Source organism: Xenopus tropicalis, chromosome 8 (genome assembly GCF_000004195.4).
Source record: "Xenopus tropicalis strain Nigerian chromosome 8, UCB_Xtro_10.0, whole genome shotgun sequence".
In the NCBI taxonomy this organism is placed as follows: domain Eukaryota; kingdom Metazoa; phylum Chordata; class Amphibia; order Anura; family Pipidae; genus Xenopus; species Xenopus tropicalis.
In genome coordinates, this window is record NC_030684.2 from 70,934,943 (window position 1) to 70,958,934 (window position 23,992).

The window sequence follows — 23,992 nt, forward strand, 5'->3', positions numbered from 1 at the left end:
AATCCCCAGGCAGCCATACCACTATCCTGATATACAATAGACTATTAGAGTTGAGGAGAGCACTCACTGCTGTGAAAAAAGTTCATTACAGACTACTATTGCACAACATGTTTCGGGCCTCATGTGCCCTTTCTCAAGTGTGTCACAGCAGTTGATCTGCTTAAATGAGTGTTCTCCTCAACTCTAATTGTCTATTCTATAAAAGGTTGTCTCAGCTGGAGTATAAATTGGCTAATCTCATACCACACCCCAACTGCAGAAAACAAGAATTCAAGCTTCTTTGTCAGACTCAAGTAGTTCTTGTATTTTTCTTCTTCCTTTCTAGGGTTGGATTGGCCCACTAGGACACCGGGAAAATTCTCAGTGGGTCCCGATCCTGATGGGCCCTTTTTGCAATACTCCCTACTATCTGCGATCCCTTCTCAATCCTTAGGGCCCTGAGGGAGAACATGACAATAGGGAAGTGGAAGACAAAAATTAAGCAAGGAAAGCATATAGAAAGGAGAGAGAAGAAATAAACAGTAAGAAGAGAGGAAAGTGTACAAGGGCTTGCACAGCAGCAAGTGTGCTTATGTGATTGGTGGGCCCCTGTTGTGAGATTTTCTAGTGGGCCCCAGGTACCCCAGTCTGACACTCATCCTTTCTAACAGATTCTATAGAAAGATCTCCAGAATTTCTTCCTAACCTAATCCCTCCACAGTGACACACTGTCAGAAATGTCCACCATAACCATTTCGCCTGAAGAAATGTCTAAGCATTGCTGTGCGGCCTCCCCCAGTCCAGAGACTCTTTCCTTTTGGTGGAGAGACTGGTTTTCACAATTGAACAGACTTTTAACAGATGGTCAGAAAAATGTACTGGAATCACCCTAAACTTGGACATGTTTTTTGTCTTAAAAAAAGAAAAAAAAAACTACACCTTGGCACCTTGCAAAAAGCATGCCCCTGATTGTCCTCGAGGCAACATCAACCAAGCCTGCTGCCTTAACAATATTATTTAAATATGTGCTATCGTAGTATACAGTATATTTGTTCTTCTATCTCTAGACCTATACTTGGGATCACAGAAGGACAGCAATGATGTGCACAAGAAGAGATGTTCATCTAATAGCACGCTCCTAATCTCCCCCTTCAGGTTTGGTGTCAATAGATAATAAATCTAATCCTCCAACCTACCCAGAGGTCAAGGAAAGTGTGCACATGCAAATGTTACAGACGTTTAAACAGGAACCCCTCTGGTTTATAGTTTTACTCAAAGAGGAACCAAAATTAAATAAAAAAATAAGCAACCCTTATTTGCAATTTGGATCTCCATATCTTAAGGCTGCTAAAAATCACTAAAACATTGAATAGAATCGGTTAACATGTGCTTACACAGTGAAAATAGCTTCTTGCAGCCCCAGGTGCACGCTATACCCACTGCCCGGGCAGATAAATTCAAGAATGAAGAAAACAGCAGCACTCCGGTTGTTTTGAAAAATGTGAATCTTTACTAAGTGCCAAAGGGAACGTTTCGGGCTTCACTCCAGCCCTTTATCAAGCCTGATAAAGGGCTGGAGTGAAGCCCGAAACGTTGCCTTTGGCACTTAGTAAAGATTCACATTTTTCAAAACAACCGGAGTGCTGCTGTTTTCTTCATTCTTAAAACATTGAATAGAGGCACCCAAACAAAATTTGACAAGGTGTGGAGTCCCTGGGCGAAATCAGAACGGGATCTATTATTATTATTTTTATAATGATTATTATTAGTAGTATTATCCATAGTAACATGTATTTATAAAGCACCAACATATTTCACAGAGTTTGCTGCTGATTGTACCTTTAAAAAAAAACATAAAAGAGGTAGAGACTCAAAAGGGCATTTATTTAGAAGGCGCAATGGGAAAAATGCTATTCGTGGACACAAATGAGCATGTTTTTCTCTCACATTGCAGCGGCAGGCCAAGCACCCTAGGCAACCTAGCTGGCCTCATCACCCACCCCTCTGCTGCGTGTGCGTGCATGAGCGCAATGTGCACACTTGCACCCGGTCTGAAGACTGGGGAAGGTTGGTAATATGGGCATACAGGCGGTAAGGGTGACCTGCAGCAGAGAGGGGGAAAAGAGCCCAGGCTAGGGGTAGGCTAAAGAGGTACCTGCCTAGCACCCCCACCACCACCGTTGCACCCTAGGCATGTGGCTTCTCTGCCTACCCCTAGTTCTGGCCCTTATCTTACGACACCTAAAATCAGTATATGTCCATTTTCCCAGCCCTGTAAATCAAACCAATCTGCATCCCAAGAAAACCTCTTGGAGTCTGCAAAAGACTTGAGACTGGGGCGGAGGTTCACCTTCCAGCAGGACAACGACCCTAAACATAAAGCCAGGGCAACAATGGAATGGTTTAAAACAAAACATATCCATGTGTTAGAATGGCCCAGTCAAAGTCCAGATCTAAATCCAATCGAGAATCTGTGGCAAGATCTGAAAACTGCTGTTCACAAATGCTGTCCAACTAATCTGACTGAGCTGGAGCTGTTTTGCAAAGAAGAATGGGCAAGAATTTCAGTCTCTAGATGTGCAAAGCTGGTAGAGACATACCCTAAAAGACTGGCAGCTGTAATTGCTGCAAAAGGTGGTTCTACAAAGAATTGACTCAGGGGGCTGAATAATTACGGACACCCCACTTTGCAGTTATTTATTTGTAAAAAATGTTTGGAATCATTTATGATTTTCGTTCCACTTCTCACGTGTACACCACTTTGTATTTGTCTTTCACGTGGAATTCCAATAAAATTGATTCATGTTTGTAGCTGTAATGTGACAAAATGTGGAAAAGTTCAAGGGGGCCGAATACTTTTGCAAGCCACTGTATATCTGTTCCCAAAAAGCAGAATAGTCCAGAGGGGTTGACTGGTGCTGTTTCATGCCTCTTAGCTGTCTCTTGGAAGCAATCAGCAACACTCAACATGTGCAGTTGAAACCACTCTAGACCTGGCTTCAACTACACATGCTCAGCTTTGGTTACCACTTCCAATAAAAAATTATAGAGATAGCGACCAGCAACCCTGTTGTGCTATTCACAGTTTGTGAGCAGGTAGGATGAGCAGGGCTGTTTTGAGTGAGCACAGTGGTTTGGTTCAGGGATTGTTTGTCCATAAATTGCAGTATATTCAAGCTGGCCAACTACGTCATCTGAATGAAATGAAAGTGAGTGTGGGACTGGCCAGACCGGGGATGACTTTGACGTAGTTGGCCAACTTAAATATATTGCAATTTATGGACAAACAATCCCTGTTTTGTCTATAGAGAAGGGCATTTCCTAGCAGCTTAGTGCACAGAATGTCTTATTGACATATATATATTGATAATGGGTAAGTATAGAGAACCTCTTGTTTCTGTTTATATTAATTGTATGGTCACAGCCTCATTGCACTCATTGCTGGTTTAAATATAGTGGTAAGCACAACTTCCCCTTTTTGCGACAGTGTGAACCCAATTTGACCCAGAACATGGGTGGCCAAGTCAGGCCAAATTATTGCTTCAATGAGCAGCTCTGTACATGTATGCCCAGCTTAGAGTGGGGATCACTTGGTAAGTTAGAATGACACACACAGTAAATGGCTACAATCTGTCACTTTATGTGTCTCTTTATGCTTGGTAAGCATTATTACAAACATATACAGAATTTATAAATTGTCTATATATTCAATGGCGATGTACATAGCGATGTACATATTTAAGTTTTAGCTTAAGTAGTACATGTAATTACAAGGAAACCACAACTAGATGCAGAGGCACTGAGTGAGTATCTTGCCTCAGATGGCAGCACCCTATAGGTTGCCAGGGACGGCAAATAGGCACTGGTGAATTTAAGCTTTTAAATCAGAATGTTGTTCTTCTGGTGCAGAGATAATGCAATAGTGAAGTGGCCCCTACCTCCAAAAGGTATGGGCAAGGGATGCAGCATCAGTAATACTGCCTAAGGGCAGCCTGGGACACAGAATTGCCCCTGCAAAGAGGATGACAAGAGCAAAAGATTTATGATGCCAACACATTATCAAAAGCACTATAGGAAATATCTGTTCATTTATGCTTGAGGTAGAACATCAGTAGGAGCTTTAAATAATGGGATCCTGGAACATCTGTACAGCTGACTTATATAGTAAAGTGCTCCTCTCTGCCACTTATATATATACATATATATATATATATACTATGCAGGAATCATAGTACTCGGATTTTCATGAAGCGACAAGCAGGCATTTTTATCAATGCAAATGGTGTAATTTATTGTTCCAACATTTGCCACTTTTGGTGGCAAAAATATATATATAATGTATAATTAATAATTAATATACACAGAGAAAAAAACATATTGTGTGCTAACAGAGAAAGGAGGTCCCGTCCAGTTGAGTTTATAATCTCAGTATACCTGTATATATGTATATATATATATATATATATATGTGTGTGTGTGTGTGTTTATGTCAGACTCTGGATTTTCCTGTCACTGCATCTGACACACATACTGTCAGTGGAGGATCAGTGCACCTGCTAGCCCCAGATGTGAATAGCTAGAGCAGTACAAAAGGTGAATGGATTTGGGGGGTGAGAAGGAACAGATGGGATGGGGGACAAAAGAAATTCTACTTTAACATTCAGGAGGCGTATCTTCTCCACAGCAGGGGGTTCTCCCTCCCCCTGCTGGACTCTCTCTGCCCTCCCTTAAACTGTCAGTTGCTCTCTCTTTGTGTGCCCCTTCCTCCCACTTTCTCCCCATCTCTTTCTGATTCACACTTTTTTGTCTCACTCTCACTTTCATTCATCTTTTTACTCCATGTTATTAGCTAACCAAACCTAATCTGAATTCAGGGAAGGAAAAGAAATAATCAGTTTGTATGACTGTACATAGCTGTAATTGTACATTTGTTGGATGAATTGCAGTGTATTATAAATTATGTTAAACATAAATAAAAATAAACATGTTTACAATTCTGTAAGTACTGTAAATGTATTATTTCTTAAAATCATATGCCATTGTGTAATGTAATGAAATTGTGCTGGCTTGAATTCTCTGTGTAAATTCACCAGGGTGGGAAAACTATGCTGGCATGTTTATGCTACAAGAAATGTGGGATATTAGCATGGAATATATGATGTAGATAATGAGGAGTAGAAAGCTCTGTACTATCTTTATAATGGTTTTTACCAGGCTGAACCTGGCTAAATTTCCCTTTCATTTTTCTTTCACTTTTGTCCTGCAGGTTATTCCTTGCTGGGTCTATAGGGAGAAACAGAATAAGCCAGAAACGTTCAGGAACTGTGCACGTTTTAATTTTCACTTCAGCACACATCTAACTAAAACCAGCAGCTACATTACAAATATAGAAAGTAATATTTCATAAAGCATTTTACCTTTTTGTGGCTGTGCTCAGACTGAAAACAATCTGTTATAATACCCATCAGTATAACCATCTTTTGAGTGCATTTTTTAATCAATACACTTGCCTTTTCAGCCTTGTCCTTAGAATAAAGCATGGTTGTCTTAGCCAATCCTAGCAGAGGGTGTGTGCAGAGGGAGCAGCTTGTGGCCAATTGAAATGCAGAGTAGGCAGAGTTCCAGGCTGCATGACGTCACCCTATTCAGTCTGCCCCTTTTCTCCTGAGAAGCTATGTTAATTTGCAACCTACATTAAAAGTCCTAGAGGGAGATTATTCATTGGATTAGTTTAGAGGTGAAAGCAGTGACCCTAAAACTTTCTTGACACCTTCCCCAATTTTCTACTGGGCAAGCCACAGTTCAAACCTTCTTCACTGTAATCCACCCCCATCCTTTCTCCTCTTTCCTACAGTCCAAATCCTTACACATCCTATTTCCTTCCTCCCTTTGTATTTTTACCATCCCTGATATTTTTTCGTCCCTACAGTGGGGGATGGTGATATTAAGAGAGTAAATAGCAATAAGGCTATCTGGAAGGGTATCCACCACAAACAAGAGGATTTTGGCCACAAAAGCACCACAATCTGCAGTCTCTGCTTTAATTAATGGGATTTTGAGACCCCCACCCCCACCACCGCCTCCCTCTGTTCTGTCTTCGTCTCTCTCTTTCTTTCTCAGTGTGACAGACACAGCCTTCAGGGACATAATGGCTGGGGGATCTCTACACCAGAATGCTCCTTACCCACCTTCACAGCAACAATCCCCACAGATGGAGACAGAAGCATCTGACTCGAGAAAACGACCATTAGAAACCCCAACAGAGGCTACAAGCACCAAGAGGTCCAACACTGCAGGTTAGTTTGGGGGCTAGAGAGCTGCTATGTCCGTATTATATTGTAGAGGCTAAAATCCTTGCTATCCAGGAAACTGGAGCAATACAGTATCTATAGGTCTGCAGAACGATTATGGGCTGACAACTACTGCAGACAATGGAAAAAAACAATCTCAATATATTTCTAACACATCAGTGTGACGTGATTCTGATTACCATGCACATAAAAAAGGCTGCAATAACTGCACAATAATGTATTGATATATTTTGACAAAAGTATATGCATCAGGATATTGCTTGATCTTTATATAAAGATGTTCCTGAGATTATCACAGAGCAGAGGCTTTTAGTCGATAATAATGAAATGCATTTTTTTTGTGTAAGGGAAAATGTAAAGGGGGCATCTGTGTGGAACTGAGGATACAGTATTTTGTGTTGTCCTGTGTGTTGTGAAAAAAATGTATGCTTTCCACTTACCTACAAATCATACTGTAAAATGATAACCTTTTGCTTACAAGAAGGGCAAATGCAAAGCTGCCCCCTCAGTCCCTGAATGGGATAAGGAGCCCTGAAGCCTATTGTTCAGTATAGCTGAATTGTAAAATCTGTGTGTCATGTGATGCCCACATCTTCACAACAATGACAGATTATTATTCATCTGGTTTATAAGATTTTATGGTGTATGCATTTATCATCATAGCATGCTAACATTTATTTGCCAAAGTTATATATTAAGTGTATTAAATTGTAAAGTGCATTAATTGCATTTCTTAATTTGACAGCATTAGGGGATTTTGAGTTTAGGGGTGTGGGTGTGTGGAAATAGGTTATAATGGGCACATAATCATAGTGTGGTGTGGGATATCAGGAAAAGGTCATTAAATGTAACCCTAATGTCCCATATTATGAACATTTTAAGTTTAAATATTTTACAAAGAGCTTCATGTTTACATATTCTGAAACCTTAAAGGCAGTAATCATAGAAAATAAGCTCTGCATAACTTAAATGATGATGATAATGAGTTGTTTAATATCTACAGCCTTCATCATGAGAGATAATGCTTGTTCGGTGTGTCTATTTCAGACTTTTACAGAATTTAATAAAGGGTTTAGTAATATCTATCACTTCATATACAGTACTATTAGAAGCTGTATTTACCTTAGGGTTCAAGATAAAATTACGATTTTAGTGTACACCCTTACTAGAGTTGCAATATAGACTAATGTACCACTGTGTAAAATGCTTAAAATAGCATTGGCACCCAGATTTTTATATAGAAATGAATATCAAACATTCAAAGACCTGGTTAGGATTTAACAGCATTTGGCACTTTAGATATTATACCTAATGTAAGCTGCTCTTACAATTTAGTTGCCAGTTTTGGATGATCACTTTGGAACAAAGATCTGCTTTGATACAGGCCTCAGGCCTAGCCCAGTACCACCATCATTACTCTATAAACTACAATAAGCATCCCTTAACAGCAGGCTTTTCTAGACTTTTCTTTAGAGCAAACTAAAAATCACCCTCACAATGGTTTGAATTCAGATGCCTATATTAAAACCTGACTCTGGGTTGCCGATTATTATTTTTACCTACTCCCTGCACTATATAAATGAAAGCATGGGTACATCAAGGACAGTAATTATCCACAGAGCATCTAGTGGGCATAGATTGTTTTATAAAGCCTTCTGGGTTTGAGAGACAGAGAGGTTACTTTGTTTCCTGAAAAACTTCACAGGGGTAGGAATCAGACCATCTTCCATCGAGACCCCTTAAATCTTGCTACACCACTTACCTACACATAAAATAAGAAATGAGTAGAAACTACAGTAAAAAGTCTGGACTTCAGCATGTCATGTATCAAATAAAAACAAAAATGCAAAGTAGTGGAGAGAAACGTGTTACACTGGATGCAATGGAGAACAATATTGGCCTATATATTCTAACCTTTTTCTCTATTTATAACACATTAATTTCCAATTTCCAGGCTGGTAAAATTTTATTTAAATAGCAACCCTAGAGGTCAAGAATAAGGTTTCATTTGGGTCTAAAGCAATGGAAGTAATGTGTCATGTAACCTTGTGGGGCACAGTAGGACACAGTAGTTGTCTTGTGCTATAACACTGAAAGAAATCATGAAAAAAACACAAAGGATACTTAGAATATAGTGTTATACCCGAGGAAAGGATTATGCCCTGAAAAATAACCTGTATCACCTACCTTAAATAAAGAGGCTTTCTGCCCTTTGCTTAGATTATCACTATACACAGACTCAGTAGCTGAAAATGTTTACATTGTGGCTTCATATATCGGCTCATTGTTTGAAAGCTATATGTTTCTAAAACTAAGGAAAATGTTTAAGATTCATATAACTAAAATGGAAATATAATTGAATTTAATTGTTTGTTTCATTATACTATGGGTACTATCTGTAGTACTACTTGGGCCTTGAAAATAAATGCCTTTCTTTCTTGCCTTACTTTGATCATTTTGCCACAATAGGGTTTTAACACGAGAAATGAGAAAGCTGTATAATAGCATATTTGTATTTTAAACTCAACAGTGAAAACACTAAGAGGCAGATTTATCAAAATGTGAAATTAGAGTCCACCACATAAATTCACCCATTTTATATTCATTGTTATGGGATTTTTAGAAGTGTATTTATCAATGGGTGAAAGAGTTAACCATTTGATAAATAAGCTTCCAAAACCCCACAGGAATAAATAGAAAGTGAGTAATTGTTTCTGCAGTGAGCTCTAATCTCCTATTTTGAATAAATCTGCCCCTAAATGTTAAAAAAAGAACAAGAAATGATTCTTTATAATATAGGAGCCTCTATAATGACTGTTTCCAATAAACTTGCACTGTACATTATATAATAGAACAAAAAAACTGTTTTCACCACTAGAACATAAATACTTTATAACAGTATAACACCCCATTATGTATGAATACAACATGGTTGAAAGGAATTCTCTTTGTGCAGTATAAGCTATAGCCAGAATTCATTGTCTGTGTAAAAGCAACTAGAATCTCTAACCAATGCATGCTTTTAGCATTAGCCCAGGTAATAGTTCTGCTATATGAGCCCTGATCATCACTGTAGCTTGTAGTTTTTATAGTTATTTTATTTTCAATTCAGGAGCTCTCCAGTTTGGAGTTTCATAACATATAAGACTGTAGCCTCACAGAGCAAAAGTCTTTTACTGCTGGGGTCAATGACTCCCATTTAAAAACTGCAAAGAGTTGCAACAAGAAGGAAAATAATTTAAAAACTATAAGAAATAAATAATGACCAACTGAAAAGTTGCTCAGAATTGCCCATTCTATAACATACTAAAAGTAAACTTAAAGGTGAACTACCCCTTTAAGTACACTGGCACCCCTTATTCAAATATAGCTCTTCCACTCCACTGCCCTTCAGTGTCTGCAGTCCTGCCCAGGTTCCCTCTTTCTCTCAAGTACAGTTGGAAGCAAATTTATTATGAGGTGTAAAAAAATGGCTACAAACTTTGCCACACTATTCCAGGTTTCACCACATAAAAAACATCATAATTTTTTAACGTGTTTTTTTTTAGAGAGACTTCTGGAGAAACTTACTTACACAAGGGACCTATTTATTATGCTGTGTAAAACATAATTTGCCAAAAAAGATGTAGAAAACTGTGTAAAATAAATGGCTAATTTATCCATCCAAATACTGGATTTGACGCTGTTATTTTATGCGCTTCAGAAGTAAGTTCCAGCAGAAGTTGCTCTAAGAAAAAACACTACAAAAATTACGCAGTTTTTTACGAGACAAAGAAATTTTCATTAAGAATCTGGGACTGCGGGCTGAGCTGTTAAAATTGTGACTAACCGCAAAAAATAGTTGGGAGGTATGCAGTACTGTTAGCGTGATGACACAAGTGGAGATTAGTTACTTGCAATAAAGCTCCTCTACCGCAGGCAACTCTGAATATGTTTTCTTACTGGCAATAATGTAAATTGCTGGTGAGAAAACACTTCAACATGTTTTCCCACAGGCGATTTACATTTTTGCCAGTGGGAAAACATTTTCAGGGAGATTTATCGTGAGCAACTACTCTCCATGTTTACTGCCAAACAGAGTCTTCTGTAGGCTGCCAGTCCATATAGGGGCTACAAATAGCCAATCACCGCCCATATTTGGCACCCCATGTACATTTTTCATGCTTGTGTTGCTCCCCAACTCTTTTTACTCTTTCCTCTGATAGCATCTCTCCACAGTTGCGCCTGAGTCACAACTGTGCATACCATTAATTCTGGCCCTGCTTTGCTTCCCATTTTCATTCATTTTGCTCATATTTTTTTGATAAATAATGAATTTGTATTATTCTGCCAAATAATAAAAATAATTAATATATCCTTCGGGAATCTAAAAGAATGTTGTGAATCATAAAAACACCCTTGCTTTGAAGCATGAGGGGCACATAAATTCTATGGCTACCACACAATATTATTAGAGAGTGACAGACTGGCTTTTATATTTTGTACCTTGCTAATATGTTTTTCCATTTTTAGAAAATACATTAATGCAAAGCAGGTACAGCATTACATGTATCAAGGAGTGTGGTAAACAGATGCATGTGACATTCATTGTCACTTATTTTACAGAAATGAGTGCCGTGCTTAACAACCAATCTAAAACATTTTCTGGAATCTTTAGAGAATATTCATATTTGCCTCAACCCCTGCTTAATATTAATGTTTGATTTTTTTGATTTACTGCTGATTGGTAGGATGGTATTATTATTATTTGCAGTGTGTATGTATGAGAACTACCAATCTATGTGATACTTTCATGATTCACAGTACAGGTATAGGACCCATTATCCAGAATGCTCGGGACCAAGGGTATTCCGGATAAGGGGTCTTTCCGTAATTTGGATCTCCATACCTTAAGTCTACTAAAAAATCAATAAAATATTAATTAAACCCATTAGGATTGTTTTGCATCCAATAAGGATTATTTATATCTTAGTTGGGATCAATTACAAGGTACTGTTTTATTTCTACAGAGAAAAAGGAAATCAGTTCTGAATTATTTGATTAAAATGGAGTCTATGGGAGACAGGCTTTCCGTAATTCGGAGCTTTCTGGATAATGGGTTTCCGGATAAGGTATCCCATACCTGTATTAGATTATAATAACAACCATTAGGTCAGTCACCTGGTCCTCCTAGCCCCAAGATATTGCTGGGTCAGGCTGTAAGTTAACATGTTGCCAAGGGTCAGTTACAAATTATGCTGAATTGGATTCTGTATGCTATCTGGGAAGCAATAGAATCACACTCTTGCACACAATATTAGTTCAGAGATTAATCTTATGCTGTTTAACCAGTAATAGTGTGGTTCTCTTGTGCTACACAATTGGTGTTATTGAATAGTCCATTGCAACAGCAGAATAACTGCAATGGCTTTGCACAAAGCACCAGAGCCTCTGCTTTCAAGTTATTTTGTTTTTTACTTTTAAAAACTAAAGAGAATGCAGCAATCCTTTATAAAATTATGCAACTCTGCATATAGAAGAGGCTTAAAGCAGTGCTCACTGACAGTGACTACACATTGTAGGGTAATTATTTATACATGTTTAAATTATTTTAAAGGCCAACTTAAACTTTTGCATAAATGGTGTTCCAATTGATTAGAACAGCAAACATGAATATAGAAAGAAAGTTTATGTAATGCAAATGTTGTCACTGTCAAGTTATACTCACCAAACAATGTCATACCCACTAGTGATGAATTTGCCCATGCACAGACAGACATATTATTGCTTAAACATGTACCCTGTACAGTACCCTGGCTGGGTACTGCAGATCACAGAGTATTGCCTGCATGCCAATGGGGGCATGTCTTTTCAGCTGCATTTCTGCATTATGGGAACAGTTTCTAAGCGACAGATTTATGTTTTATGCAACCCTTGTGACAGCCACCTCCATGGCTCAAAGCCACACCTCACCTTCCCATCTTTAAAAGATACAAGTGCTCCCTTTAAAAGCACTTGTCTGATATTAAATATTTATTTTTTTAAAATGATAAATAATATTTTTTTTACTTTTAAATTAAGAGTCAGTCTGTGCCACATGCCCCTTTGACAAAAGATTTGACCTTCTAGGCTAGGGCCTTTGTGACCTTAGCACAAATTACTTTTTTCATTTTACTAAACTGCTTAGCACTAAAATAAATGATATCACTGGTACCAGGATTATAATTTTTTTCCCTCTGTTTTCATATTTTTAAAGTCTTACAAAAGCTGAATTCAACCACCGCATATATAGATTTGACTAATCAAAGGTGCAATTAAATCAAAGCTTCATCTAAACTACACTAGTGCAGTTGCAAATAGCATCCAATAAGCAATTAGTCTTGAACAAGTTAGAAATTTAAAGCAGTAATCTGATTGCTATGGGTAGCTGCACTGGTGCAATTTAGCATATGTTTGTAAATGTGGTAGACAATGCTGCTAGTAGTTTGGAAAAATTGCCTTGTGCTTAAGGGATGGGCTTTCACTAGGTTCGGTGGTTCTCCCTGAACTCTATATCATGTAAACAAGGAAAGTTTTAAAATAATCAGTTGTAAATTCTGGATTGTTTCTAAGTACATTTACCCTTTACAACTCTGTCTTCATGCATTAGTTGAAGTCAGATTTTAATTGACAGTTAGGAAAAATACACTGGTGTGTGCTCACTTTGCTTAGGCAATGTATTAATGCTAATTGCATTAAATAACTGTCACACAGCATTGTTAAGAGAGACATAAATTTGAAAGTGGTTAGTAAAAAGTAACTTGATTCAGTGCAGAATTTTCAGTTGACAAGTTTAAGATTTTATTAAACTTTCATTTTTGCAGTAGCCTTCTTTAGTGTTTGCTATTTATGTGGAACGTCCTGTTTTTTTTAAATCAGTGTTTAATTGTTTACCTTCTTATTCTGTCTTTTTGCTCTTTAAGGCTACAATTTTATTGTTACTTTTTATTACATATGTTTTTTCTAGGCCCTGCTGAACAAAAATCAAAATACAAATACAAAATGCATCATACTAAAATTTATTTTAAAGGTGGATAACTCCTGTAAGAAACTGCTTTACTAGAATGACTATAGGAATAAAAAATGTTTACTTTTACAAGAGAACAATATGAAATGTTGTCCTAGAAAAAATGTTTACTTCTGAAAATGCTATAGTAATCTTTTGTGGTTGCACGTTATGATAACAGATTTGCTGAGGCAGAACAGCCAAACTAATGGATTTATCATTTACATAAATCTACATTTCTAATATGAAAGAAAATAACAGCACTGTTAAAGCCTTTAAAGGAGACATATCCTATACAAATTATGAATGTACCAGTGAATTATACTCCTCTAGATATAGAAGGATTGTGCTTAAAAAGTTGTGTTTCTGACTGATTTATTGAGAAATTCCACAAAAACCCCACTAGCCCCGCCCATCTGTTCCACTTCCTGCTGGCTGAATTCTCTGGATGTGCAGGGGGGCCGGCGGCCCTCAGTACACTGCACTGTAGGATAGGAACCAATCAACAGCTAGTCTGACCTGATAGGGAACTGAAGCCTGTCTGTGCTTGTGTGACTGCAGGGCTGTGATTGGCTCTCCCCCTCCTACTGTGCTTCTGGCAGGGACTGTTAGGACACGCCCACTCTTCATTTCAAACTCTGACAGAGAAGTGATAGGATCTATAGGGAGCTCCAATAAAGGGGCCATTTTTACAGAGAGGATTAATTTTTAGTACAAAGGGAAACCAGCACCTTATATTATTCATAATTGCCTACAAAATTAGCGTTTTTCCCATTTATCCAATATGTCTCCTTTAAAAATGATATATCCGCAAAGCAAATATATATAGACAAAGAAACAATTAATCATTGGGGATAAACCTATTTGCTGAAAATGCATCTTCCCAGGTACTATACTTGCAGTTGCCCTGGGAAGTACCCATGTGCAGTAAAGCAAAATTCAAACTTTAACTCTGTTGCGCATGTGTACTATCCATGACGGCTGCAAAGGATTTCTAGATAAGAGACCTGTGACAAACTGAGGTAACATTTGTTGAACAATGTGTGTGTAGGAACAAAAATCAGCATTTTTGTTTAACACCTGAAGTACTTTATGTGATTCTAAGCAGAGCTGGGCAGTGTATTAATTATTATACAGTATTACAGTGACAGCTGTGTAGCAAATACATTAATTGCACTGTATAGATAGGAATATGTATAACGCAAAAACTGATAAATAAAAAGAAATTGAATCTTTGATAAAGTAGATATCTACCATATGTGTATAATCATATTGTAAAGTAGGTACAGGTATAAGATCTGTTATTCAGAATATTTAGGACCTGGGGGTTTCTGAATAAGGAATCTTTCCATAATTTAGATCTCCATAATTTTTTTAAATGTTAATTATTTGACTAAAATGGAGTCTATGGAAGATGGCTATTCTATAATTTGGAGTTTTTTGGATAACAGGTTTCTGGAAAACGAATCCCATACCTTTACTAATGATCTTATACTTAGTCACTCGTAGTGTACAGTTTTCATTAAACTTCGGTTATGATGATTACATTTTAGCACATGTTGTGATGCCGTTTATGTATTAATTTGTCATGACCACATACATTTGCATATTTCATACATGAAATTACAGTATACACATATAGGATATATCAAACCGATGAAAATGTTATTTATACATAGGTACAGCAGGGACAAATTGCATGTAATTAATGGGAAAAATTGTAGACATATTATTTGCAATATGTCCAGCTAATTACTCACATTTGTGTTAATTCTGAATGGACCTAATGAGTAAGTTTTAATCTAGAATATCTGTCTTGCCACCCTTTGTAACAGATTGCAAAACTGTTAAGTGTTAATGCTTTTGGCAGAATTTTAGTTGCTGCTTATGCAAGTATTCAGTGCATAGTTACAAAAGAACAATGCTTTTATTTTATCCAGGAGAGGATGGTGAGCTGTTCCTGAAAGTGCTCATCCCAAGCTATGCAGCTGGTTCCATTATTGGAAAAGGGGGGCAGACAATTGTCCAGCTGCAGCGAGAGACAGGAGCTACAATCAAATTGTCAAAGTCCAAGGACTTTTATCCAGGTTAGAAGATTGCTTACAGTGCTTGAAACTATGCAGTATTACTTTGTATTTTAAAATACTGATGTGAACTTTAATAGCACTTTAAAATTTAACAAAATTACAAAAGTGCCGTTACAATGATTATATTAACATGATATTAATTCCTTAGGTTTCACTTAACTAAATGACTTGTGGGTCAATAACTGGTTTTGGGACTTTCTAAATTTAGGAAATGTGGTCCACATTACAAGGTGTTTCACAATACCAGGTTTTTTTTGTGCTATAATATAAATACAGAAAAAATATTTTTTGTTTTGCTTCAGGTCTAGTAACACAGCAATCAATCAGATAGTTGCTTTCAATAGCTGACCAGTAAATGTAACCTATTGTTGGCCTGCTATGGTTTACTAGAACTGTAGCCAAATGGAGTAACCAGCGAGTTTAGGTATTCACTTTCCTATTGCAGATTCACTGAAAACAAAAAAAAATGACTTACTAGTGCAGTAACAGCCTTACAATTCAAACTCATGAATGGAAACTTGCAGCCTCCTTTGATCCTGGTAGAGCTCACCAGTGCAAGATATTAAAACATAACCTCTGGGGGGGGGGGGGGGGGGGGGGGGGTAAGAATCCCAGAGTAACCTAATGGGGAAACTAGAGAGGTTAGGGTAAGATGGAGGTAAAAGCAGTCGAAAGCCCCTTTTACTGCGCAACAAAAGCATTTGCTTACCTTCTGTTACAAGAAGGCTTCTAGAACTCTATCAAACTGTGCACCTGTTTTTACATTCCCCCTATAGTTCATGGTACACACACACAGGCATTGTTTTTGTAGCTGGATATTGATACTTTTATTTGAGGTCTCTTGCATACACAGGCCCTAACCTGCCCAGATTTTTCTTACTCTAATGCAAGTTCAGCTAATTTGGTTACTGCCACAGTTTGGCTGCTATAGGATGGCCTGGGCTGATATTTCAGTAGCAGGTGCTGGCAACATGTTAGGCAGGGCTGAAATCAAGTCACATTAGCAATAATTTGTTCTCACTGGGCTCAGAAGGTTACAGCCACAGTAATACATCTTTACTGTTGAGGCTGCTAACTGAAATACATATTTGCTGAGCCCCTGCAGAGTGTACCTAACAGTGAGTTTCCATTGATACGATTTACTTCCAGACAGGCTTGGCAGGATTGTGTAGGCCTCTTTGTTACTATGGAGACCACTTTGCCACAAAAGTTCTTTAAGGCATCAGACGGAGCCGTTCAAGGCTCAGATTGTCATGGAAACAGATTAGTGCTATTCAAATTTGGCAGGAAACACAACCCTGCTTTGTCACTCTTTACTACAGCCATTGCTGGTTTTGAAGAATTATTAATAACAATCTATAAATATAGAATATAGCTCGCTATCACATATGACTATCTATATATATGTAAATGTTACTTTGTCTTATCAACTTGCAAGTCATATTTCCTGCTACCCACAATTTCCAGGTGCAGTCCACATTTTCTACCTTTTGGCATAACAAGTCATGTTATTTTATAATTTAGGGTCTGTGGCAAATCTTTTGAAATGATAACAAATAGGAATAAATTATGACACCTTTTGGCAGTGAGTAATATGCAGGAATAAGCCTGTCACATGCACAGAAGAGCTTTCCACACTTGTGAGCAAGACAATGTAGCAGCAACTGTGGTTGCGCTAAAATGGTAGAAACACTGGGCTTGGCATCAATAATGCTGGAATAGTGGGTAGAACATTGCATTGTGGGTAAAATTGCTCTATTAGCTCTAACTCTTTTTTTGTGTAGGAACAACTGAACGTGTGTGCCTGGTTCAAGGATCAGCAGAATCCTTGCTTTCAGTGCATAACTTTATTGCTGAAAAGGTGCGTGAGGTACCCCAAGGTGGAACAAAAAATGACTTGGGAGTTCTTCTGCCTCCTCAAACAACCATCAATGCAGAGCGTGCAAAACAGGTTGGTACTGAGTAAAAGAACACTCCACATTCTATTTCTAAAGCATTTTAGAGGATAAATAAATTAGAGGATAATTTTGCTCATAAAACTGAATATGCTCCAAAGTATTTTATTGAGTACTAACTATATTTAATGCACAACACTATTTTTTGTGTAATATCTTCTCTATAGGCAAAGCTTATTGTTCCGAACACAACAGCAGGACTGATTATTGGCAAGGGAGGTGCTACTGTTCGCAGCATTATGGAGGAATCAGGAGCCTGGGTTCAGCTCTCCCAAAAGCCTGCAGGACCCAATCTCCATGAGCGAGTGGTGACAGTGAGTGGAGAGCCTAGTCAAGTCCAGAAGGCAATACGCAGTATTATCCACAAATCCCGTGAAGACCCTCCACAAGGAACGACACACCTTAACATAAGTTACACCAACTCACAGGGGCCAGTTGCCAACTCAAACCCCACTGGCTCACCCTATGCTGGTGGATCAGCAGAGCAAGTGCTTACTCCCTTTCAGCCAGCTCCACCAGCTCCACCAGCGATCACAGGAGGAGACCTACTAGCTATTTCTGCTGCTCTTAATACTCTAGCCAGCTACGGTTACAGTACAGGGATGGGCTTCAATCCTCTAGTAGGTGGAGTCCATCCAGCTGCAGTTAATCTTCTTGCTTCTTACACAGGGGAAGCTGGTCCAGCTTTGGGACTGGGAGGGGGAGGAATTCTTCTGGAGAAGATGGGAGCTGAAAGTGTGACGGGTAAAGAAACCCTGGAGATGGCTGTTCCAGAGACACTTGTAGGCGCCATCTTGGGAAAGGGTGGCAAGACATTGGTTGAATACCAGGAGCTAACAGGAGCTCGCATCCAAATCTCCAAAAAAGGAGAGTTTGTACCAGGGACAAGGAGTCGAAAGGTGACCATCACAGGGCCCCCAGGGGCTACACAGGCAGCACAATATTTAATTGGTCAGAGGGTAGCCTATGAGCAAGGGGTCAGGTCCAGTAATACCCAAAAGGTTGGGTAGGATTACATTTAGTTTGACAGGAGAGAATGTTGTGTGTGAGAGTGATGGCATTTCTAGGTCTGAAAACTGCAGAAGCATATTAGAGCCTGCAAGGTCAAAAAGTAGGCCAGATTATGAAATGGTTCTGTGTAGGATGTAGATGTGTATGTATAAATCTGTATGAGTGTGGATGTGAGTGTTGACAATTCTGAGCCTTGAACTTTGAAGACAAGACAGGAAAATGGTGGCAAACACTGGTATCTCTATAACAGAACTGGCTAGTAAATAGCATGGCACCATTTAAGGGTAATCAGCCTGGCTCCTTCATGCAAAATTGATTCTTTTTACCCAAAAATGTGAACATTTTCATTTTAACACAGAAAAGCAATGTGAATGGATTTTGCACAAAAACTTGTTGAACGTTCTGGTAAAAATGGGTGCCACAGATACACTGATAGTTTAGGATAGAAAAATAATAGACACGAGCGACCATGGAACATGGCTTTCTTATGTGTGTTGGGAACATGGTATTCCCTTTCCCCAATCTAAGTGATATAATAAAACAACTGGAACAGTCTCCCCATCACCACTGTGGCTTGAATGAGCATAGTAAACCTGTCAATATATATCTTTCAGTCTGGAACATTTTTTGCAAACAGAGTGGACAATGGCATCCATTGAAATCTTTGGTTGAATGCAAAAGAAAGCAAGACAGTTTGTTTGTTTTTAATTTAGCTGCCAAATTGATACTAGTATCAAAGATGGATGCCTATTTGTTCCTCTATAGATGGTACAGTGCCACAGACTTAAGTTAATCTGTTCATTTCTGTACTGGCACATCGACGCTTAGGATTTGCTCTTTAACAGTGACAGATAGTGAAGGGTAAAAACACAGTGGTGATATGTATGCTTTTTCTTTAAGTTAGGGCCTTCTTCTGTACATAGTGACCTTGACAGATAGGCCCTCTGTACTAATTTGTCCAGCTCAAGACAATGTAGTGGCCCTTATTGTGAGGCTGTGTAAATTTATTTCTTCTGTGCCGGTCTGGCACCTATTTTATCATTAATGTTAAATGTAAAATAATATAATATATACTATAGCATACTAAATATAAAATGTTCCTTTATACCATTTCCTGTTCCCATAAAATTGTGCCAAAATGACATTTAACATAATATGTAGTGCCAAAATGTAGCATTAGCTGCAATAATATGATCTCCTCTATAATTTAGATAGGCTACAGATTTTGTTTTTCTTTTTACTTCTTTCATGCAATGCATCCAGAACTGTGGGGATTTAAAATGTTAGATTATTAAGTTCCAGTAAGCCTTTACTTGATTGGTGATAACAAAACTTCTCAAAAACAATAAACTGTGTTTTGGTGCGTCTTTGCAGCCAAAATGTTAAAATACACATAACTGATGCTTTATAAAGTATTCAGGGGGGAAATTTATGGACTATACTCAGGTCTGTCTGGCTTTGACAGCACATATAATATCATATAAGGTAATGATCCTTAGTAAAAACCTACCCAAAAAACTGCCACTCCTAACCAAACTCTGTTTTTCTGTATAGGAGTAACCTGTCTGTAATACTGAATGTGCCAAACTCTCTTTGCTTATAAAGGTTCAGATATCTATGAACAATGTGGCATGTGTGTAATTGCATATATACCTGTATATATATATATATATATATATATATATATATATATATATATATATATTATATATAAATGCACTCACTCACATACATAAACACACAGCATTTATTCAAACATAGGAACTTTTCTATACTTGTAGAAGAAAACAAAGTGTGAAATATACAATATTTCTTATAAATATTTTTTCTCTGTTGACAAGCACCCTGTGAGTGTATGCAGAATATTGAGGAAATACTGTACTTAAGCCAGTTGGGGTCAAATCATGTAAAATTATATACCTGTACTGTAATTTAGAGGCACTCCTCAGGGTTATACATACATACTGTGTGAGTATTTAACACACACTGAGACATCTTGTAATTAAATGCACAAGCTAATAGACACAGAGCAGGAATTTAATAAAATATACTTTATACTGACACATGTATGTATACATAGAATATATGAAAACACATGTTGTATTTATAGGCACCTTCGCAACTATTTATACACGTGTTGTAGGCTTGTATACATACATTTTAATTCATGCTAGTTCCTTGACAGAAATACTTGCAGGTAAGCCATCACTGGACAAGAAACACGAGAACAAACAAGGACAAACAAAATATTAAGCTATAAATTGGACCAGGGATTTTTTTTATTGTCCATTAAATGGAGATTGCTCTGTGTATTTGTAGCTGATTATAAATATTTGGCTGCTTATAAATATGTCTTGTCTCTGTTTTCTGATTCTATGAGGCTCTGTATTTCATATGGAAAAGTCTGGACATAGAAGACAAAAAGGCATGGACACTGATAAATAATATTGGTATATGGTTTCCTTTACCATAAAACTACTAACAGATTCAGAAGGGTGGTTAAGTAACAGCTAAAGATATTTTATTTTTTGTAAATATTTATATATAAATTATATGAACCTTGGGTGGCACACTACTTCAGAGACTGATTCAGATGCACGATAAACAGTTAAAATGTTGCAAAAAAGATCAACAACACCAAGATACTTTGTGAAAAATGCAGTCTTTATTTAAATTTGCATGAACGACTATTTTTATTTATAATATTTATTGTCATGGGGTGTAATCCTTTTGCTCTAAAAATCCAAAAAGTCAGAAATAGGTACAGGTTTGGGATCCATTATCTCCAGAAGGCTCTAATGTATGGGAATTCCATTTTTCATAGAGAACTATTTAACCAAATAAGTCTTATGTTTTAAATGATTTCCTTTTTCTCTGTAATACTAAAACTATATTTTGTATTTGATGGTAACTGTGCTAGCATAAACCTATGCTGGATGGCATTACACTTTTTCATGTTTTTTAGTAGTCTTTAAGTGGTCCTCCACCCACAATCTGTGTTTTTTTTTTGCATAATGAAAGAAAATATACATTTATGTAACTTTCCAATATACATTTATTAATGATTTTCAGTGGTCTGGTTTATCATTTTCTGTTTTTGGGTATGACTCTTACCCCTTTGTTTATCATAAGTTCAACAAATAGGGCTTGTGCTGAATATAGTTACTCCATGCTACTCCATGTTTGGCCTTGCGAAGTAGATAATTAGATTAACAGTACACAGTCCCCTACCATCACCCTTTGTTATATACTTTGCGAGGGCCAAACATGGAGTAGATTTAATGTTATCTGTTAGCCCTGTTTAGCTTAAGAAAAGACAAAAAAAATGATTTTCCTATGATTAGTTGCGAACACCTTTCCTATCAATATAGTGACATCTGTGTTTGGCCGCAAAAGTGAGGTGCCACAATGGGGGCACTACTTTAATGCCCCCTGGCTTTCAGGTTGTTTAAATGAGCATGCTAGGAAGCACCAGCGGCCACTGCCTATGGAAGCCAGTACAGGACTGCCTTGCACCACCGTGCTAAGGGGATGTGGGATTTGTAAAAATGATATTGCATGTTTTTAAAATATTTGCAAAGCAAAGGTACCAGTACACACTGGACATTGTTTAGCACTGGCCCTTTAAGAGATTTTTGGAAGTTTTTGAGATTAAGTTATAAAGGGGTAGGTTGTGCTCACCACTAAACTGTAAACCATTGGCAGGGTTGCAATGAGGCAGTGAACGCAAAATTCATACAGAGACAACAGATCCTCTGCATTTTTGAGTTTGTGAAGTCGATTTTGTTTTTCTGAATGAAATAAACTTGCATATTGAATGCTCACCTATTTATTAATAAGCACAACTATTTAATTATTAAGAAAAAAAACCTCAAATACCTAAATAGAAACATTTGAGTTTGGAAATATGGCTTGATTTTGCCTAGGACAGCTCCCATTAACTTCTAAAGAAACCTGCAGGCTTTTAGATGGCAAATTTTTACTTTTGAGTTTTTGGTTTTTTTGCACTTAAATACCAGACATTTAAGTTTTTGAAACATAATTCTAATTCAAGTATTATTAACACAAAAAACTTGAATCGTGAAAAAAACTCAATGTTGATAAATTTCCCCCCAAGACATTCTGTGCAAACTTCTTTCCCTTGAGACTAGCCAGTCCTACACTCACTGTCATCTAATTCATTAATAATTCAATTGCTTTATTGTACATTTTCACAGGGATGGAGTTTTACCTGCAACTCGCTTGCTTTCAAGGTTAAAACTCGCAAATGGTTGCCCTTTTATTGGTCACCACTGGGATCACCTGACTGTAGCTGTGAATGATGGAAACTACAACATGGAGCTGGCCACTGCTTCTGTATAAACTATAGCAAAAAAAGGGAAAGTTGGTATGAATTCATACAAAGACAAGAGGTCCTCTGCAACAGGGGCGGGCCAAGCCGACCGGGCGCCCTAGGCAACCCGGTTGGGCAACTCTGCCCACCTCCCCGCCCCCCCCAACGGCGCATGCACGCCAAAGCGCAGGGGGGGGGGGGCGGTGCGATCAGATCGGTCATTGCCTCCGCCGCTAATGACAAGCGGAGGCAATGACAAAGTAGCATTAGGGGTAGGCAGGAGAGGCTCCTGCCTGGTGCCCCCCAATCGTTGCGCCCTAGGCAGCTGCCTCTTCTGCCTACCCCTAGTTCCGGCCCTGCTCTGCAATAACCCATTATCAATCTATATTTAGGACTTCAAGACATTATGCGCATTAAGCTACTAAAATACGCCCTCCCCTTTAAACAAAACAGGTATTATTTGTCCATATATTGGTTATAAGATTTTTTTTTGCAAAATCATTGTGGTGGGGGGAAAGCAGGGCAACGGGGACTTCAAGCAATAAACATTATAAAGGATATCTACAATACTTTCTTGTTTTCTGATCATCTGAAATACAAAATGTGATCTGAAAAACTGAAAGAACCAAAGGAAATGATACTATATACTATTATACTATATGAACAAAAAATGAGTTTGTACCATCAAAGGTGCTGCCTTTCAGGAACAGTCAACAGTCAAACCTAAATACTAAGTTTATGAGCCACCCAATGCCTTATTTCTGGCTTGAGTAGAAAAAACACAAGTTCTGTTTTTTAACTTATAAAATGAAAAGCATTAATGCATATGGCATGCAATATTTTCAACACCACAGTCAGTGGTGTAACAATCATACAGTAATAACTCTGCAACTAGGCTGAGGGTAGGGGGACCCGGGCTATGGGGTCTGCTGTATGTTAGTTCCTTCTCGTAGCCTTATACCATCTAATTTAGCCACCCGCTGCAAACAACCAAGCAGGTGAGCAAGCAGGCAGTTGGCAGCTGAAAGTGGGATGGAAGGTAGGGTTCAATGGAAAGCTCTGTATGCTGGAACTCTGAAGCTTACTCAATAAGCCAACTATGGGCTACCACGTTAATATAAATTGGCACCTATTTTTGATTACTACTCTAAAAAAATCACTGTGGCATTGTCTGTCAAACACAGAAACACTTGTTTAGTAAAAGTGGAGCAAACTGAATATTTTTTTGTTCACAATGTCCCTTGGTCTGCCATTTTTGCATCTGGTGCTGTTGGGCTCAACACTTATTGCAA

The 23,992-nt window shown here is 37.9% G+C and overlaps 2 protein-coding genes across 2 annotated transcripts in view; one reads left to right on the forward strand and one right to left on the reverse strand.

The window, feature by feature from the left end:
• The window catches only part of exoc3l2 (exocyst complex component 3-like 2), a 39,660-nt gene extending 34,184 nt beyond the window's left edge, over positions 1–5,476 (reverse strand). The window contains exon 1 of the mRNA XM_012969299.3: positions 5,397–5,476. The gene's annotated coding sequence lies outside the window, so the exon portion shown is untranslated. The remainder of the gene's footprint in view (positions 1–5,396) is intronic.
• Positions 5,477–6,131: 655 nt separating this feature from the next.
• On the forward strand, positions 6,132–19,992 carry nova2 (neuro-oncological ventral antigen 2). Its single transcript, NM_001030515.1, has 4 exons — positions 6,132–6,275; positions 15,255–15,401; positions 17,186–17,352; positions 17,524–19,992. The coding sequence occupies exons 1-4, from the start codon at positions 6,191–6,193 to the stop codon at positions 18,364–18,366; spliced, it is 1,242 nt and encodes a 413-aa protein (NP_001025686.1). The 5' UTR covers positions 6,132–6,190; the 3' UTR covers positions 18,367–19,992.
• The last annotated feature ends 4,000 nt before the right edge of the window (positions 19,993–23,992 follow it).

Coding starts and splice junctions, on each gene's coding strand:
- nova2 (NM_001030515.1), top strand. CDS start 6,191: ATGGAGACAGAAGCATCTGACTCGAGAAAACGACCATTAGAAACCCCA. Junction 15,402..17,185: donor GTCCAAGGACTTTTATCCAG/GTTAGAAGATTG, acceptor TTTTTTGTGTAG/GAACAACTGAACGTGTGTGC. Junction 17,353..17,523: donor ATGCAGAGCGTGCAAAACAG/GTTGGTACTGAG, acceptor TCTTCTCTATAG/GCAAAGCTTATTGTTCCGAA.